Source organism: Haliotis rubra, unplaced genomic scaffold (genome assembly GCF_003918875.1).
Source record: "Haliotis rubra isolate DU_JTF1 unplaced genomic scaffold, ASM391887v1 Scf278, whole genome shotgun sequence".
NCBI classification, from domain to species: Eukaryota; Metazoa; Mollusca; class Gastropoda; order Lepetellida; family Haliotidae; genus Haliotis; species Haliotis rubra.
Genome location: NW_025766869.1, coordinates 402,965 through 423,211, shown reverse-complemented (window position 1 = coordinate 423,211; position 20,247 = coordinate 402,965). Strand labels below are relative to the sequence as shown.

The following is a 20,247-nucleotide window of genomic DNA, read 5'->3' as shown; positions in this document are numbered from 1 at the left end:
TGACATTTGATCCCCATGTGAATCTTTTCTCTGTACAGTTTGCTTTGTTTAATTTGTGTAAACCATTGTAAATACTGTGGAAGCCATCCATCCTTCAAATACATATGAAATTTCATTCAATGCAATTGGTTATTTTTTCCCATAACAATTTTCGTCATGGTACACTTTCTTTTGGCGCTTAGTTTATCACGAGGAGTTGAGTTTGCAGTGAAAACGTACCGATGAATTTCACTTTAAACAAAAAAGTAAACCAAATAAAGTGAAATTAAGATTTCGAATCCTCATAAATTTACCTTGCCAATTGAAAATTTAAGTCTCAGAATTTTATTCAACTTACGATAAAAGTTGTTAAACAAACGATCATAGATTCAATCGTAATTATTGGTTTGTATTACAAGGGGTATAGGCAGTAGTTGGAACAGTGAAACAAATGCACGTGCGGTACGTGATGAGCGTTAACTTAGACCAACCCTACTTGTTCTCGGTGTTTCATTTAATGTGCATACCCCCTTGTAATACAAACAAGTAAAGCGATTTGAAACTATGATCGTTTGTTAAAATTCTGAGATTTAAATGTTCGATTGGCAAGGTAAAATTATGAGAATTCGCAACCTTATTCCACTTTATTCGATTTACTTTTTTATTTAAAGTGAAATTCATCGGTATGTTTTCACTGCAAACGGACTATAGGTTGGCATGGGAAATAGCTATCGTCGTTGACATCTGACACTAAATGCCGTTACTAAGCGACCGTCATGATATACGACTTTGAGATAAAAGATAAAGGTGTGGCGGGTGTCGTCAGCATGTCCGATTAACCACGTACTGGAGTGTGAGGGCACACGCAGCAATTGTCTATAGAACCAGGGAACGTACATGTGTTACATGACACGGACAGATGCAGGAATTTTAGCCTATCAGGGAGACCGAGGTGACCTATCTTGCAAACAGCACATGCCAATAGCGTGGAAAAACATACTTAAAAGACGGTTGTTTTTCTACAGTCCCAAGCAAATTCAGCTTTTGTTGGAACGTCTGAGTGTCTGTTAAGATTTCTATAAACTGTACTCGAGAGATACACTGAGTGAGTGACTATGATTTTTCGTCGCTTTTGGCACAATTCTACCAATACTACAACGGGAGAGACCCGAAATGAACTCCATTGTGCTAGCACTTTAACCACTTTTCTAACCCACTGTCCCGTACACATGAGCAGGGAAGAGCATTTTGTGTGATTTCCAAGTGTTATTCAGTATTAGATGCACAGAAATTTCATTTTCGTCCTTGTCCAGTTTCTTACGTGTAACTAAGGCTTTCGTGATACATTTAGGTCTTAGAAAAAATCATATAACGAAACTCCTTCAAGTAGATGTAGCAGTGGAAAGTCCCAACGATTTCGTGTATGAAATAACAACGATTGACAAACAATCGGTTTGCGGTGCACACTCATGTTTCATTTCTGATCAATGGGGCCGGTGCCATGTGCAAACACTATATCACGCTTTGCTCAGACTCATTTTGAGAGTCTCACATATAGCCACGTGTCTGAGTTTCGCTAAATGGATCTCCCAGAAACATTTTTTTTATTTACCATTTTTTAACGCATTTATAGGTACAGTACATGTTGTCCATGTGTGACGTTGATAGGTACAATGGTGTTGATATACATGGTATACAAAACAATCAATGATATTTTTATAGAAATAGTCTGCAAATGCCATCAGATGGCACCATAACTTCACTTACTTCTAGGTACAGTACATACGTTAGAAGTCAGTGTGTGACGTTGATAGGTATAGTTGGGCTGATACACAAGTATACAATACAATCAATTTGTGTGTGTATGTGTACATACGTATGTACATACGTATGTATGTATGTATGTATGTATGTATGTATGTATGTATGTATGTATGTATGTATGTATGTATGTATGTATGTATGTATGTATGTATGTATGTATGTATGTATGTATGTATGCATGCATGCATGCATGTATGTATGTATGTAGGGGGGACAAGTCAAAACATTGACTACACAACAGTCTCGTTTCCTGCTGACTGGGTTCCGTGGTATTGCGCACCTTAGTACAATAACCAGTCCAGAATTTTGATACCAATTCATTCACCTGGATACATCAATATTAATCAGTATTATTTGATACATCTAATCACTTGTATATTGCAACACTACGCCCCTTCTAATCATTGCAAACACGTGCTTAGTCGTACAGCGGAAACCTGGAAATCGTGGAAATCTCAAAACGAGGCTCTCCAACTAGAAAAGTTTGGCGATCTGGTACGGACTTGATATTATATCAATCACATTGTGCGTTTCACATCTACATTGAACAAGCGCTAAGACCACAAAACAGGTGTAACCAGTGTGCCAGGTGAATTGTGAATAATTTTGCGACCTCATCAAATAGGGGCATACTGTGATGTCTTTGTTAAGGTCATGCTGCCTAAACCTCGCCATAAAATATAGAAATACGATGTTATTAAAGTTTAAAATTAAAATTAACTTGTTAATACCATTTTCTTATGAGACAAGGAATTGTAATTCAGTGTAACCATAGTTGTTTGTGGTGTCTCGTTTCACGTTCACACGAGAAATTCGGATCGGCCGAAAAGTAGGTCATTGTCGAATAGGTTAATGAGACTCATGTTTCGGTTTGATATGCATTGTATCCATATACAATCCCAGAAAGATTTGATCGATGGTCTGATTATTCAATTTCGCCTGTTAATACTTCTTAGATTCAGTGCCATACTGTGATACAAGTCTTTCATCACGTCCTGCTTTCTTCAATGAAGTTGACTCGCTAACAAAAGAATTAATACTTAACATGGCTGTCAGCCCAACATTCACACATATGAATGTAGGTACGCGGACACTGAGAAGGATAAGCTTCGGTGTATTCCTGTCATATGGGCAGTAGAATGGGACCACTAATAGACCTTTAGTGTGGCCGATCCCAAACATCTCGTTATAACATTCTGCTAAAATGGTTTCTCTTACGTTGGGTAAACAAACTAGTTTACACAAGTTTGCATTCTAAGGAGGTGAGGTGAGGTGAAATTGGGTTTAACGTCGTGCTTGAGAATATTTCGCTCATATGACGACGTTCATGCGTGTGTATGTGTATGTGCGGCTGTTTGCACTAGCCCAGACTGAAGCTGGTTTTATAGTGCTAGCCCACTGAGATACCATGCCCCAGTGAAGCATGAATACCCCACTCAGACACATTATACTGACTCCGAGCCGACCAGTCCTTGTTGTACCCATTAATGCCGAGCGTCATTTAGTATGACGCGGTCGGGGATCGAACCCGCGACCTTCCGCTCTCCGGGTGGACGCTCTAACCACTACACCACGGAGGCGGTCGCATTCTAAGGAACTCAAATGAGTACGGATTAGACAGTGACATGTGATTAAGCGATGTCTTCAAGACTACATAATGCATTTATAGTAAGCTACAGCTATAACGTTGGGTCTATTTGTCTGTTGTTTAAAGCCGCACTCAAGGATATTCAAGCTACATGTATATGGTGGCAGTCTGTACATGTTCGAGTCTGGACCAGGAAATCCAGTGATCAACAGCAAGAGCATCGATCTACGCAGGTGAACGGTTACAACGACACCAAAGCGACAACTAATTTTGTTTGGCTATAACCATAGTTCCTTATACGCATTTCCACTAAAATATGAAGCAACTGGCCGGTACGATGCTGGTCATATTGCGTAAATTGTTACGTGTCGAATTCTATTTGATATCCATTGATATCCAGGAATTATTAAAAGTTGGTAGGGGTGGGTATTGCAGAGAATTTTTCATATTGCGATATATTGCGATGCGGAAACATATATTGCGATATGTATTGCATTATATTGCAAGGATTTGTTTTTTAACAAAAACTACTTATAATCGAGTTAATGCTTGATTATAAAGCAAAAACACAACAAAATCACTATGATTGATTAACCTTTTATAAAAACTTTTAATCATGACAAAATAAAAATGTAAGTAACATTTGGCACTAATGAAACAGGGAAAAGAACAATTAAAAAACCCGGAAATATCCGAAGATTTCCGAACGTTACGAAGTGTTCCGAATGCATGTCAAAATGCCGGTTTTCGATCAGCGTATTGCAATATGTATCGTTTTCATGTCTGAACCGGTAAATACCGGTAAACCGGTTATATTGCGCAGCCCTAAAAGTTGGGTTATAAAATTAACTAGGTATACAAATCCATAGAAAGTACTGCAATGTAAATGCTAAGTGCTAACCAGTGGCAGTACATTGACAGTAAGGGTATATTATTGCCATGTAATAGGGAAACTGTCACTGATATTGATATTCACCTAGCAGCAACAATTTGCAAAATAGGCCTTGGCAGGATGTCCAGGGTACAAAGGATGTTGATACGACTGCTAATGTTCACGTAACGTGGAGAAGCAGCGGTTTGCGCTTACCCAACTTACATGATCTAAATGCATGTTGGAAGATATCATACTGTAATGGATTGGTCTTAGCTGTTCCAGAATATTCCAGATTAGACCTTACTTCATCCCAGTTCTTCTCAGTACAAGAACCGCCATTATCATATTCGCGAGACAAGCGTTTGATGAAGACCTCTCTACAGTCCCCCTGAGAATCTGGCTGCACAACACGTAACTGGAGTTGTGAGAAACCGATACGCCTGTTGGCACATTGCCTGTTGGACATAAACCCACCTGACATGAAATTAAAGGCTTAATAGTCAAAGGCATAGCAATACTGTAACACTGTACCAACACACTATCGGTAACTTTCCGTCAAGGATTAGCTTATAGATTCTTGTAGAAGAACACCTGATAGTAAGGTGTGCTGATTACTTGACCGTGCTTGAAACTGAAGACTGACACAACCAGTGGGTCTCTAAATGCTGGAATGGATTTCAAGGGTGCGGCTGAGATTACCTGATTGGGTTTGTCAACTGTTTGACATACATAACGCTACAAATTAGGGCAAAGCAAGAGTTTATTGTGCCAAATTAAAATAAATAATTCGACCAATTCACATCATCATACAGAACCTGTGGTGACTGGCCTCCATGTCCTCTCTGAAACTACTCTTGAAATAAACTTCAACTTTGTCAGATTCTTCCAAAGAGAGCTCCCCTTTGGCAAAAAATGAGCTTGGGGTATTCTCTTTGTGACAGTTAATTTAAAATGCAAGCGATTTGGTGGGTGCATTTAATTAGCAAACTGCTCCCTATGCAGCATTGGTTTCCCAACCGCCAAACCAACATTTTGAGTACACTCGCGGTCCGGAGAATGGAGAAGGCGCTGGCAATATGAAGGATACATTCACATCTCAAAACCTGTGATGATACAGGTTAGAATAAGCGATCAGCTCCCTATGTAAGTGGCGACGAACGGGATCGGGTGGTCAGGCACGCTGACTTGGTTGACAGATGCCATCGTATCTCAGTTGCATAGACTGATGCTCATGCTGCTGATCACTGGATTGTCTGGCACAGTCTCGATTAGTTAAAGACAGCCGTGTTTTGAATATTGCTGACTAGTGCTTTAAACAACGAACAAACATACAAAACACTACTGAGGACCAATGACCATCTGGCGCAGCATACAGTGTTTTGCGCTATCATTTTAGTAGAGATTATTGTTATCTACACTTATCAAAATAGAATCAACATCTTAAGTACATATTTTCCAATCGCGTAATTTAAGATCCAGGTTAGAAATCGGAATCGGGTGGTCTTGTTTGACACATGCCATCGTATCTCAGTTGCATAGATTGATGCCCATGCCTGGTGATCACTGGAATGTCTGGTCCAGACTCAATTTTTTACGGACTGCCGCCATATAGCTGCGTGCTGCGTTAAACAAATATTGCTGAGTGTTGCGTTAAACAACAAACAAACAAACAAACACACAAAACACTAGTGATGACCAATGAACATCTGGCGCAGCATACATTGTTTTTTGCGTAGAGTAGAGTTTATTGTTATCTACGGTTATCAAAATAGAATCAACATCTTAAATACATATTTTCGAATCGCGTCATTTAAGTTCGGGATATGTGAAATGATGCAAGATGAACAAAAGCAAAGAGTGAATATTTGACAAGTCATGGTGACTCGTCTCAGACTGTGCTAAACATAATACACAGCACTGTTCTTCTTAATGAGGTACACATTGCACTGACTCTTTCACAAGGAATCTAAATTGTCAAAAGCCGAAGGCATAATAGAAGATGTTTATAATGAGATGGAACAAAATTTACAAGTTACAATAACATTCGTAAAACATAAGCTCATGTTTATATTGGTTCATGCATTCGATCAATGATTAGTTTCAAGAATTTTTCTAGACTTTCTACAAAACTATTGTCCGAAGGTCGAATATGCCATTAGTTAAAACATTGACTGAAGTATTGTTTCAAGAAAGGAATCACGAATTGATTTAAGAATTGATTTAAGAATTGGTTGAAAAGGTTGGATTAAGAGTTTCCTACTTTTGATAAAAAACATGAATACAAAATCATAAACAAACCTATATCACCTCTGACGCTCGTAAGAACTTAATTATTTGCTACTAATCAGATTTTCAATGACATAAAGTAATTTTGTACACCTGTCGTATATACACAATGTCACATAAATCCTCTCTTCTGTTGTAATCCTCGCTGGTGACCCTTCCAAGAGGATGGTCGTCAGCCACACTTACGTCAGATTACACTGACCGACTTACACAGATAACGCTTACATTTGACGTCCTAATTTGTCGTACCATATGCTAAATCTACATTCAGGTATGGCAGACCACGTGACAGCAAAAAGCGTTTAAAAAGACACCAACCAAGCCTTTGACCTTTGTCTTACCAGTCCACCAAAGGTGAGAAATGTGCCCTTTGTATTTTTTTCAGTTCCAAGTTAACTCGGAGTGGTATGACTGTCTATGGTTTTCAGCCTTACAATGTTGGTTCAGATTTCCTATCCAATCAATTTTAACAGTTAGATGACAATTGTTAATAAGATATAGTTTAGTGTGAACGAGTGAGTGAGTTTGGTTTTAAAGATGGTTTTGTCTCAGTCGCAGAGGTGAAACCCAGGAGTATATATATTCCTCGTATTCAGTGTAAAAATAGCCACTGGCCCGCTAGCCCGTGGCTAGTAAAATTCCAGTCGGGCCGGTAAATCCCCACAATCACTGACCCTACTGGCTAGTGAATTTTCATGGGGTCATTTTGTAAATATATCACTCTCTCCGACTTGTTAAGTTATAACACATCTTTAAATCATGCAAGATTATGGGCTGATAAAAATGTTCATCATATTAGCAGCTTAATGATGAAACCCGTGTCTACATTCAAATTTCGGAGTTGTGAATTTTTTTATGGGCCGGTAACTTTCAGGCATAGCTAGCGCGACTGGCTAGCAAAATTTGGAAACTATTTCGCACACTGCTCTTATCATTATTCTTTAAACAGGGTTGGTGTTGTAGCCTAATGGTCATGTCGAGGACTAATATTCGATCCCCAACACGGTTGCAATGTGTGAATCCCATTTAAGGTGTCCCATGGTCTGATATTGCTGTTATAATGCTAGAAGCGGCGTAAACCATACTCACTCATTTCCCAATATCAAACATCACCAGGCGCATCACGCAGGGTCAAAGGCCACAATTATGTACAGCGAATTACGTCTCTTTAAGGCTGGGGTAACACGTGTATTGCCTATGAAATGACCATGTACATAGATATCGTCCCCAAATTCTTCTTTCGCAAATTACTAACAATGACCTACAAGTAAATCTCATATTCTCTAAACATTTAGAAAATAAAATTCAGCATTGTGTGTGCCTGTGAGTTAACATTGCTGTAGTGTTAACAATGTGTTATGTGTGCATTCTGTTTCAGCAACATGAAAGTTCCTGTTCATTCTGTTTCAGCAACATGAAAGTTCTGTTCATTCTGTTTCAGGAACATGAAAGTTCTGTTCATTCTGTTTCAGGAACATGAAGGTCCTGTGCATTCTGTTTCAGGAACATGAAAGTTCTGTGCATTCTGTTTCAGCAACATGAAGGTCCTGTTCATTCTGTTTCAGCAACATGAAAGTCCTGTTCATTTTCTCCGCTGTTCTTCTGGCCACAGCCCAGGCCAACGTCTTCACCGACATCGGGCACTCCCTGGCCAACGTCTTCCAGACCCTTGGTCATAGCCTCCTGCACCAATTGGACACAACTGGAGTTGACCTTCTGAACGCTGGACTTAACGCTGGAAAGACCCTTGTTTCCCAAGGCGTCCAAGGTACGTTTTCTAAATTATTTCTATTTGTAGTTTCGCCTGTCATGTTTCTGCCTTAGAAAATATGGAAGTCAGTATTGAGTTACATTTATTGAGAATTCTGATCATATTCCAGAAATGTTCCTTTTTGCATGCGATTTTAAAAGATTATTTCTCAATGGATGTAGGATATGTAAAAAGCAAATACATGTGTATGCGCAATATGGAATATATAAAACGTCAAGGCGTGTGTTCATAAACAAATACTAACTTCGCTGTTGACTATGATATACCATCTCTTACTTTCAACGCAAACTGAGATCGTTTAAAAAACCACACCATAATTAATACTGAGATTCCACAAATGGTTAAATGCTTCAGATATGACCCATATCATAGTTCTGTTCTGAATAATATTGACGCATTCGAGTACTAGTGTAATGGTTGCCCCTTCAGATCATACATGTAAAGTTACTGGATTATACATTAATAAAATGAATCTTACAACGTTGAAACACTGGGGTTTGGTTGCTTGGGATGACCTCAGCCATGGGCAAGACATTTTAGTAACAAATCACATGACTTTTTTTCAGAACTGTAATTTTTGAAACCGCGATTAGAAGTTGATCTTTAATGCTGACCTACAATTGTTACGTTAGTGTTAGAGCTCTTGTTAAAGTGTCGTGAAGGTGAATAGAAGGGAAGCTGAGTAGATAAAGTGTTCACTCGTCACGATAAAGACTCGAGTTCGATTCCCGGAAGGTTACTGTTTTGGGGGCCCTGCTGTTATATGGCTAGATTACAGCAAGTTTTTCAAACTACAATCATTTATTGTGTCATCTGTTATGTCTACCAGATATTCAAGTCGCGCCTAGTATGTTCAATTAAGCCACGTTGACAACATGACTCGACTGTAGTTTGACATTGACTAGTGGCAAAGGAACATTAGATGGTTTGAAGGCGTGTGTTCAGCTCTTGCTCAGACTGGTCACACATATTGGGGGCGGGGTGTATATCACGGAGCAGCAAGGTGGAAAATAGCAAATTGTAAAATATTGAATAGCATCATCTTGTATTATATCACGTGCAAAGTACACAAGTAAAACGTTAATAATTTCGACCCACGATCAATATGAATGTATGTAGTTGGCAGTACGGTTCGGGTCGGGGTTAGTGTTATGGCCAGGGTTGTTGTGGGTGTTGTTGAAAGGTTTGAGGTTTACTCAGCGTATCCATCTGGACCTACTGACTTGTCAGCACTATTTTCTTGTTACTGACTTCCATCAAAGTCGTAAGCCACCACGACATGCATCAATTTAAATGTTCCTCGCACGTTTCTACGAATTTGCAGATGATAAAATAGAGTCGACCTTGTCTCATGTTTGTTTTTCCCATCTACTGTTTCAGCTTTAGCTCTGAACACTGCCAATGCTCTTGCTAATAAGGATGGCTCTTCCACCAGAGACCTCCAGTATGTATAGATACATGCAGATGAACACCAAACAAAACTATTAATGTAATACCAAACACGGCTTTCAGATGGATATGATGTTTCCATTGCTTTGCATAGTAACAGTAATACCTCTTAATCTGTGTGTCATGAATAAAGCAAATGGCCAAAATCAGAATACAATATAATATGATTTCGGCTGAATTTCTAATTTATTCTTACATCTGAAAACAAATCGAATTGCTGAGTATAATATATCTTGGATCAGTCGGGTAGCCTAGTGACTAGCACATCGTGCATGTTGCACTGGAAATCGTGAAGAACTGAAGTAAAGAGTCGATGGTTTTCTATATTGTTTGGTCAAATTCACCCTCCGTTTATTTTATGGTCGGTTTTTCTTGCCACAGGCTCCCCGCCATGCTCCAGAACGTGGAGTCCTCCCTCCACAACGTTGTGGACACTCTGATGGGTGAGATGAAGAACGTGTTCGGCTTCCTGGTCAAGGGTCTGCAGGGCGTCATGGACAAGCTGTCCAACCTGGCGATCACCCCAGAGGAGGTCATCAGTGAAGTCGACAAGCTTGTCAGTGAGTACTGTGCTGGGCATATTTGTATGCACAATCGAAGGCCAATCTTGTTAAGTCAGTAGGAACTATTTTTGTTTGTATGTTTAGGGGAAAACTCTTTGTGATCAGGTTGTCTACCTACATAGATACTACTTGTTCCGTGTGTTAAACCAATAAAATTATTCCTCCCTCGCTCGTCTCAAAATTCTTTCTTTCAGACGAATATATATTGAAGCGCAATATTAATTTATATGATTCAAATGTGATCTCACTGTATGTATGAAAATGAAATAAAATAGTCAGGAGTTCTTTAGCATTTTTTCAATACTTGTTAAATATTCAAAATGTAACGTTTAAAATATGCCTGACCATTAATGTGAATGCCAGTGTATTTGGCTTGATCTTCATGTTGTGGATAACCTTTTTCACAGGCACCCACAATTTCGTTGCTGATTCCTTCCTGAAGACCATCAAGGACAAGGCTGAGGAGGTCATCTCCAGCCTCATCAAGAGCAAGAGGAACGCCTTCACAGACTTCTTCTCAGGAATTGGACAGAGCATTTCAACCACCTTCAAGCCAATGGTTGATGGTGTCAAGACCGTACGTGCCTCCTCAATGATTTGTAAAATCTTGAAACCCATCATGGGACGCTGTGGTCAGTTGAACATGATTGGTGAGGGGTAGGGTAATGGAATAGGGACGTGTCTCCCTAATCATGATATTTATCTTATGGCGCACATAGGACAGACACACGTGGCGGGTGAAGGGTAACAGACCTGGTAAGGGAACAGGTAGATGACCCACATTTGCCAATTATTGATTATGGAATCAAGATGTTTTTGCCTGAGTGCAGCTGGGGTTGATAGGACGTCAGCTATATGGACATCCGTTGCTTGGACATAATTTATATAAAGAGTATATGGACAGATTTAGGGTGTAGTTGTTAGTGAGGAAAGGCCTAAGGCAGAGGTAGCAGGATACTTACCTGGAAACGATATAGCGTCTAGCACATTTCTGGGAATGACAAAAACAACATCAGTAAAAGGTCGGTTATGAAACGAATATAGATGAAAAAGAAACATAATGTATTGCCTCAGACCCTGCGGAAACGAGTCCAATTTCAAGATGATATTTTGTACTTTGTAGCTCGCCACCTCAGCTGGAAATGCTATTAAGACCAGTGCCACCAACCTCCTCCAAGCTGCCAAGGACTCAGTCTCCCAGCTCGGACAGAAGCTCCAGCCCCACCTCCAGGCTCTTGGATCTCAGCTGGGAACCGTGGTCATGCACGGCGCTAACGCCCTGAGCGCCATGAAGGCAGCAGGAAGTGACATCATGCGTACGTGTCTTTGCCTTCTTCGGAATGAAATCAAGCCTAACGAATTCTCAAACTGAGTTGCCATTTTCACATCATGAGTAGTTGTCTCTGCCTTCTTGAAAGTCAGACCTAAAGCATTTTCAAATTGAGTTCTCATTTGCACTCCCTTCAGAATGATGATAGCGATTCGCCTGTAGGTATGCATGTGTTCATCGATGTACCATGATATTAGTAACATGACATGTTGGTTCTCTCCCTTGACAGAGCAAACCCTCACCAACATGAAGGATCCCCTTAACCAGATGGCCAACACCGTCGCCAACGCCGGACAGACCGTCGTCGGACACGTTGCTGGAGCTCTTATGGGCACCAACACTGACGCACCTGCCACCACAAACTAGTTCCAGAATAAATAATTTTCTAAAATAGATTCCAGCGTCGCTTCATTACTTTCAGTTGACCACATTAGGGTGGATTGATGTAGTTCTCTGGATTCCGCTTCACAAAGCAAGCACAGCGTTATGACAACACTAAGGCTCTAAGGCTGTATCAAAGAATGGGAATTGTATCAGTAATATGCATATGTACTCATACATACACCAGGATATTAAACGTCACGCCCAACATAACTGGTCTTTGGTAAATGGTGTTAAAAATGCCACATAATTTTAATAATGGGTATCAGATGATTTGACTTGAGATAATGTAGGTTGGAGAATGATCACGTTGTGTGGGACTTAGTAAGTAATGGACAATTTTGAGAGTACAGTCTCAACAAAATACAATTGTTTGATACCTCCTTCCGTTTTCTCCTTGAGTACACACACTCACACACACACGCGCGCGCACGCATTCACACAAACGTAGTGTCATGTAATCAGTTCCCACATGCGTCCTCTCTGTCAAACACATTCACACACGTACACTCGTATACACACACACGAGCGTCGAACTCAGCAATATTCCAGCTATATGTCGGAGGTCTGTAAATAATCGAGTCTGGACCATACAATCCAGTCATCAACAGCATGAGCATCGATCTACGTAACTGGGATACGATGACAAGTGTCAACCAAGCCAGCGAGCCTGTCCACCCGATCCCATTAGTCGCCTCTTACGACAAGCATGGGTTACTGAAGGTTCATTCTAACTCGGACCTTCACGGGTCCACTATAACAGTAAACACAGACACCAACAACGAAGTGTCACGAGATTGGGATACCAGAATATCAAAGAACGCACCAACATTTCTTCATCGGTTACTGGTAACTTATTTTCTGGAGCCGGTAAGTTTTGAAATGGGGTTTGCATCTGTCAACACTAATACCGGCATAAAAGTGCTATCCCACTAAGTTACAATGCCTCGGTTTAAGATGGATAACCCACCGAGACTCCGAGACCACCAGTTCTTCGTTTACCCCTTTAGTGCCGATTGTTAGATAAGGACCATCATTCTGGTAACATAAGGACCATGCGAAACAGTAGATCAATCCACCGACCGTTCGATGTGCGGGCGGACCAAACATACGGTTTGAGAATTTCAGAAACAATATGAGATCTTACATATTGCATAGTCCGTTTATCTCAAAAGCGGACCGATGAATCGCAGTCTAATAATAGATAATAAACATAAAATACTCAATGAAACGCTGATTATAATAAAAATATCAGACCAAGTCTGGGAGTTTTTTACAGAGTTTATGCCCTCAAAGATAAAAAAAACTTGTTTAACAAACTATCATTAAAATAGCGATACAGTTCACTATTTGTTACGAGGGAGGAGTGCAAACAAAAGGGACAGCCAGGTGTTCCAGAGACGTCACAGCACAGGTTAATGAATCAATGACTTGTCGGCACTTCTGCATGTGCTTCTCGAACACGTTGCTGTTCCTTTCTCTGCACTCCTCCCTCGTAACAAATAGTGAACTGAGTCAATATTTTAATGATAGTTTGTTAAAGATGTTTTTTATTTGTAGCACATAAATTCTGAAAAAGACCTCACAGAGTTGGTCTGATGTTTTGATTATGATCAGCGTTTCATTGAGTATTTTATGTTTATTAGCTTTCGAGTTAGATTGCGATTCATCGGTCCGCTTTTGAGTCAAACGGACTGTAATTAAATATACTGATTCCATTTTGATGTCATAGTATTTGGGAATCACGTTGTACGGTGGCATGGCTATTGCAAATGATTATTCTATTCATACCGTGTTATGAATTTCATGCAAAAAGCCAATTTCTCTGTAAGGTTGTTTCATGATGTGCACACGGACATGGTCAGGGTCACATGGAAAGTGAAGAAAGTGAGAAATGAAACGTGTTATGGTTGTGTATTTCAGTGATAGGACCACGTTGGATGTTGTTATGATATTGTTATGAACTCAGTTAAACGTTTTGTGGCATGCGGCACCTGTCACCTCTGGAACAACAACGTGCCATTAGCATATTAGAAGTTGGAAAAAATAAATTGTGGCACGAGGCCTGAACATTTCACAGTCAGTAATCAGCAGAGAATAATAACGACATGGACAGACAAATAACATCAATGACCTACGTAGATATAGTCCACCAGGGGCGACAACCGACGTACAAGACCGCTTCATCAAATCCGTGTCTAAAGTGCCTTTCAAATTAAGGTCCTATACGGTTCAATCCAAAGGGCAATATTAAAGTACGTTACTGCATCGGGCACATAAGAGACAATCTAAGCATATGTCGACCAGTAGAAACATTAGACCAAATATATGTATTGCTTTTAAATCGTTTTAACATTTCTATTTTCAGTTTGACTTTCTGCTTTTTATTGAACGAGCATTATATTTTTGTGTTTTTTTTCTCAAACAAAAATTGGTTGCTTGGTGTTTTAATACATATCATTAATCAGAAGATCCTGTCATTTCATAAAAATATTTAGATGGTGAATACAATTTTTGTGCATGGTAAATATAAACATTTGCAGTAGGCCTAATTATATTTATGATAGTTAAACTTCAATTAATGTGTTGGGCGCAAATAGACCTTACTTCTGGTCCAAGTTGCCCTAAAACTATATCACCACCACCACCACCACCACCACGTTTCATCAAGTCCGTGTCCACGATGGGCGATAAAAAAGTATGTAGAATCACCAAGAAAACGATACAAATGCAGTTGTTTTTATGGTTTATTTTTCTACATTTTATCTGTCAAGGTCAAGCAATTTGGTTTTGCTATGTTCCAGTCTCACGATCCCCATTTTGTTTGACCTTTTCTCTTGATACCCTAAAAGAACGCAAAATCTACAATAAATGCATCAAAAACTTCAGGAAACAAAATATGCAAGAAATATTTTGTGTGTTTGAGATCGATAGAAGTCCCCTAGAATCACACTTAGATATTAAAATTCATATAAAAGCCATTTGAAATTACAATCGCTTGTTAAAGTGACTCCGCCCTTCATGTCGACTGAAAGAGCTTGTTTTGGAGACACTACCCATCCCCCTTTCAGATGATGTAATCATAAAGGCATAGCTTATTCTACTGTTTTCACTTATAAATGCGTACATGATGCCAAGGGTTCAAACTAAATACTGAATGGTCACACAAGTGTCAGCTCAAAATATATTGTAAACCGTGCCAGCTTGAATATCTGGACACAATGTTTTTGAAAGATTAAAACGGGGGTGTACTTAAAATATAGCCCCCGACTAAATATAAATCAGGCAATCCAAATCATTGACAGTTGATCATGACGGGAAGTCATCCAATACTATAGTGAACATATTTTATATGACATTATCTGAGGGCATACCATTATCCAAGAAGTACCAAAAGACAAACCTCATTTTTCATTTTCTGCAATTTTGTTATTATACCCCAAGTATTATACCCCAATGTGTTGTGATGACAAATATCTGGTTAACCACATTTACCCACACATGTGAAATTTTGGATATGGCTTTGCTAACGATTCCTGCAAATTATAATGGAAGCTTTTCAAACACTGGACATCGAGAATATAATTAGGCTACGTACTTTTTGATCGACCCTCGTAAAGTGCCTTTGGAATTAACGGTGAACGTCACTGAGCTTCATTTGTTTGGGTGAGTGGACAGACGTCCAGGTGTTATCCCACGACTGATGGACCGTAACATTATTGCAAGGCGTCGCTGTTGTCGAGAACGGAAGCCCTACACCAACCGCCGTTGGGCAAACGATATATTTTCGGATAAATCACCTTGACAAACGCAACATAGAGTGACGTTGATGGAATGGCGTTGGGTGACTACGTAACGACGTGCTGTGGGATCTGACTGTGACTGGTAGAGCTCCTTCACATTAGCTTCACGGATATGACACCAGGCAGGGCTAACGTAACATCCTAGAAGCAGAGGCGCTATTTTGCACGCCAATATGGACGTCGTGTCGTGTTCCAGGATGAAGCATGCATGGTCCATTTTTAATTTAGTATCTTCAGAAGGAAACCATAACAACTTTGCCATGGACAGAACTCAGTCCAGAATTGTCACCCATGGAACATGTCCCGTGCAGGAGAAATGGGATGGATATATACCAAGCTGACATTGGCCGTTTGATAAGGAGTATGCGTCGTCGAACCCTGGATTGTCTTGAGAATAGAGGCGGATTTACGCTTAAATGAGTTTGATTGTAAATGACGTGATGGGCAGTAGACCGTTTTGGCCAATCATATAACAGAATCTATGGTCATGTGACGTTCAACATACAAATCTCAGTCAGATGGCCCAGTTACACTTTCGTTATATTGTATTTAGATTCAGCAAAGCTGTCAACATATTGTGATGGGTGTGGTTTTCTTCAAATGTTTTGTAATCAAAATAACATGCATTGGAGAAGGTGACCTATTTTAAAGAGCTGTTTGGGCCAGATCTCTCAACATTGGATGGACTTTGGCACACGAAACCATACTATGATTCCATATGGCCCAAAGAAACAAAACATTACTAAACATGTTTGTTTCATTGATTGTTTGTTTGTTTAAAGCATGTCCATCAGTTATTCAAGTATAGGACGGCGGTCTATGTAATCCAGTCTGGACAGACAATCAAGCGGTTCATATCATACGCATCGAACTGCGCAATTGGGATACAATTACATACATCAACCAAGCCAGTACTAGGCAGACCAACCAATCTCTTCAGTCGCGTCTTATGAAAATAGGCTTTGGTGAAGACAAAATTTTAATCTTCACGAGTGAACTAGTGGATTAAATTGAAATTCAGAATGTAAACAGTGACATAAGAACATCACCTAACTAACTGATTGCCAGACGATTCTTTTCTTAGATGACCTACATAAAACATATGCCAGTTTCATACAGGTTTCGTGTTTTTCATTTTATCACACCACGTGATCAAACCTATCTTTATATATTAGGAACCTCTGCTGAATTTCTTTGACTTCACCGCACAGCCACTAAGGTAAGACCTTGAAGTTTTCGTACTGGTACGTGGAACATCATACAATATATAGACATTGTCTGGGCGTATTGATGCTCTTTAATATACTATCCCCAAAAAGAAACGCATAGGCAGTTTGTATTTATAAATATCTATAAATTACCTATTGTGTCCAAACAATCGTCAAAATATGTAACAAAAGTGTTGATAGCATGATTTTACACAATTGTGCAAAATAGAATTCGACTTTGTTCGAAATTTTGATTTTGACGAGATTTCTTACAAGGATTAAAAAGGCATCGCCACAACGCAGCAGAAATCACCTTGAGGTTGAAATTGTGCAGCAAAGAACATGCACTGTCTGGCTATAAAAATCCAGATTGCTTTCGGAAATCGACATTTCAAGGTCAAATCACTACGTCACGTCTTGCCGCTGCGACACGGAACATCGCCATTGAAAGAATACACGCTGGAGATTATCAATCTTTTGTTGCCAGGCGTCTGAATGTTAGTCTGGGCACGATATCACTGCCTGCAGCTCGTTACAACCAAACAGGTATAACAAATGACCGTCCCCGTACAGGCAGACCTCGAGTCACCACTGCAGCCCAAGATCGGTACATCTGGGTACTACATTTGCGTGATCGTACTGCCACGGGTGAGAGCACAACAGCCAGGGTGCCTGGACTTAGGAGGATATCTGGTCAAACGGTACGGAACAGGTTGAGAGATATTGGACTGAGAGCCAGGAGATTTGACATCGGGACTGTGCTACGTCGTCACCATCGCGCTCAAGGTCTCCGTTGACTAAAATTATCCACTTGGTTGTATAGACATTACCTTCTTCTAAACTGTTGTAAAAATTCATGTACTAAACGCTATTTGCAGACGAGTTATACATGTTCGCAACAGATTTCTGGGTTATGCGTTTCGTTTTTGGAATAGTATATATGGGCCTTTCAAGGAAAAGTAAAAAATACTGGACTTTTTGTAGTGAAATTATTCTATGTTTCCATTTATACAATGGAAAACAAACACTGCCACTGGATTGATATATCGCAATGCCAATACTTATGTCTTCTATTATTCTTTGTATACGAAGTTACATAAAGTTGACCCTTATTAATGTACAGAATTGAATTTACCAACCATTTTGGAACACAATAAAGGCTATATTTATAATCATGTCATCTCGACTTTGAAACTGAGAATGTACAGCATACATGACTATTTAGGTCTCTTAGTTTACGTGTATATACTTTTAACAAATATATGATAGTCGCTAAAACGTGAACATGGAATATGTGGAAACATTATCATTATGACATATTTTTATTTGCAGTGAACGTTACACGTACCATTCTAAACTTTCGATTTTAATCACGGCAACTTAACTACTCGTCGATTTAAAATAATTTTTCATGGGTATTATAAAGAAACTAACAATTGGTGAACGTGAGCAAAATAATGCATATAATAATGAATATAAAATTCAATTTTGTTTGCGATTCTGCAATGAGAAATTCCGTTAACATTAATGCTTCTATATGGCGCGCATACCCTCTTTTTCAGCAACATGAAGATCCTGTTCATTCTCTTTCAGCAACATGAAGGTCCTGTTCATTCTGTTTCAGCAACATGAAAGTCCTGTTCATTCTGTCCGCTGTTCTTCTGGCCACGGCCCAGGCTAACGTCTTCACCGACATCGGGCACTCCCTGTCCAACGTCTTCCAGACCCTTGGTCAGAGCCTCCTCCACCAATTGGACACAACTGGAGTTGACCTTCTGAACGCTGGCCTTAACGCTGGAAAGACCCTTGTTTCCCAAGGCATCCAAGGTAGGTTTTGTAGAGTATTTCTAATTGTGGTTTTCGCCTGTCATATTTCTGCCTTAGAAAATATGGAAGTCAGTATGGAGTTACATGTATTCAGGATTCTGATTATATTCCAGTGATGTTTCTTTGTACACATTCATTTTAATTTTTTATATAAAAGGACAACGCCAAAGATGAACTTGTGTTCGTAAGCATTCATTAATTGTTTCGCCGATAGCTTCCGCGATTCACACAGTTTACTGTAAACACGTGTTGCCTGCCGCATGAAATCGCATCACATTCTTGTGTTAATGCTTGTACAATAATATTGTGCAAATTAAGGCGACACAAGCATTTCCACATCCATAAAAGATTAACCAGTTCGGACTACATCATCGGCATGTGTTGATCACTATCACACAATGATAATACCAAGTATTTGCGAAAAGGAGCCAATATCCTTCCTGACCCACCGGTGCCACCCGACATATACAAATGTAACGCCTAGTCACTGGAGATATCGCTGAGTGCGGCGAAAAACAATAAACAAACAAAACATGAATATATAAAATATCCCAAAACGGTGATTACTGATGACTGATGACCGTATTGAAGCAGGACAGACAGTCATACTTAACACAGATTATATTATCAATATCCTGCGCAAAATATTTTTGTGTGTGATTTTTCAGCTCTTGCTTTGAACACGGCTAATGCCTTGGGCTCTAAAGATTCTGGAACAAGAGATATACAGTGAGTAGATTTTAAGAGTTATCCTCTAACATTGTTGCAATGATCAAGATGAAGATGTAACAAAACAGAGGACGACGTAGCTTATGCTGACAACCCTGCAAACGATTTACAGTAAATATTATTCCCATAAATGTGCACCAAATAGAAAACTGAATAAAAACAAGTGTTAGTGGGAGGTTCGTGCTCCAGGACAGTTGTACTTACGACAACAAACACGACATAACTGCCATACTACACATTACGGATTCAATGCACTTTCTAAGTTTGTTCTAGAAGTTTATTTTCATCATTAACATCAGCAAGCCTTCTCTCGTCATGCGTCACACTTAGTTAGGTGGATTCCCCACATGGTAGTCTGTCATACAGACCCTGAAGCAAATATATCCAAGAAATCCCTCGCAAGTGTAGAAAATGTGGCAAGTCTGAAAATGAAGAAAGTCTCAGGACTCCTTTTCATTATATTTGATTTTTTTTTTTTTTACTTTGAGCATTTTTTCTGTAAAATATGTTCATTTCAGAGACTGGTTGTTAGTCTACCCACATGGATACGGAATGTTAAGGCCACTTGTGGTGTCCCCTGCTGTGATATTTCTGGAATATTGCTAACAGCGGCGTAAAACCATACTGACTGACTC

General features: G+C 39.6%; 1 protein-coding gene across 1 annotated transcript; it reads left to right on the top strand.

The window, feature by feature from the left end:
* The first annotated feature begins 6,826 nt into the window (after nucleotides 1-6,826).
* LOC124281009 lies at nucleotides 6,827-12,059 on the top strand. Its single transcript, XM_046717017.1, has 7 exons — nucleotides 6,827-6,905; nucleotides 8,117-8,319; nucleotides 9,703-9,766; nucleotides 10,153-10,331; nucleotides 10,742-10,911; nucleotides 11,458-11,650; nucleotides 11,894-12,059. The coding sequence occupies exons 2-7, from the start codon at nucleotides 8,121-8,123 to the stop codon at nucleotides 12,028-12,030; spliced, it is 942 nt and encodes a 313-aa protein (XP_046572973.1). The 5' UTR covers nucleotides 6,827-6,905; nucleotides 8,117-8,120; the 3' UTR covers nucleotides 12,031-12,059.
* Nucleotides 12,060-20,247: the final 8,188 nt, after the last annotated feature.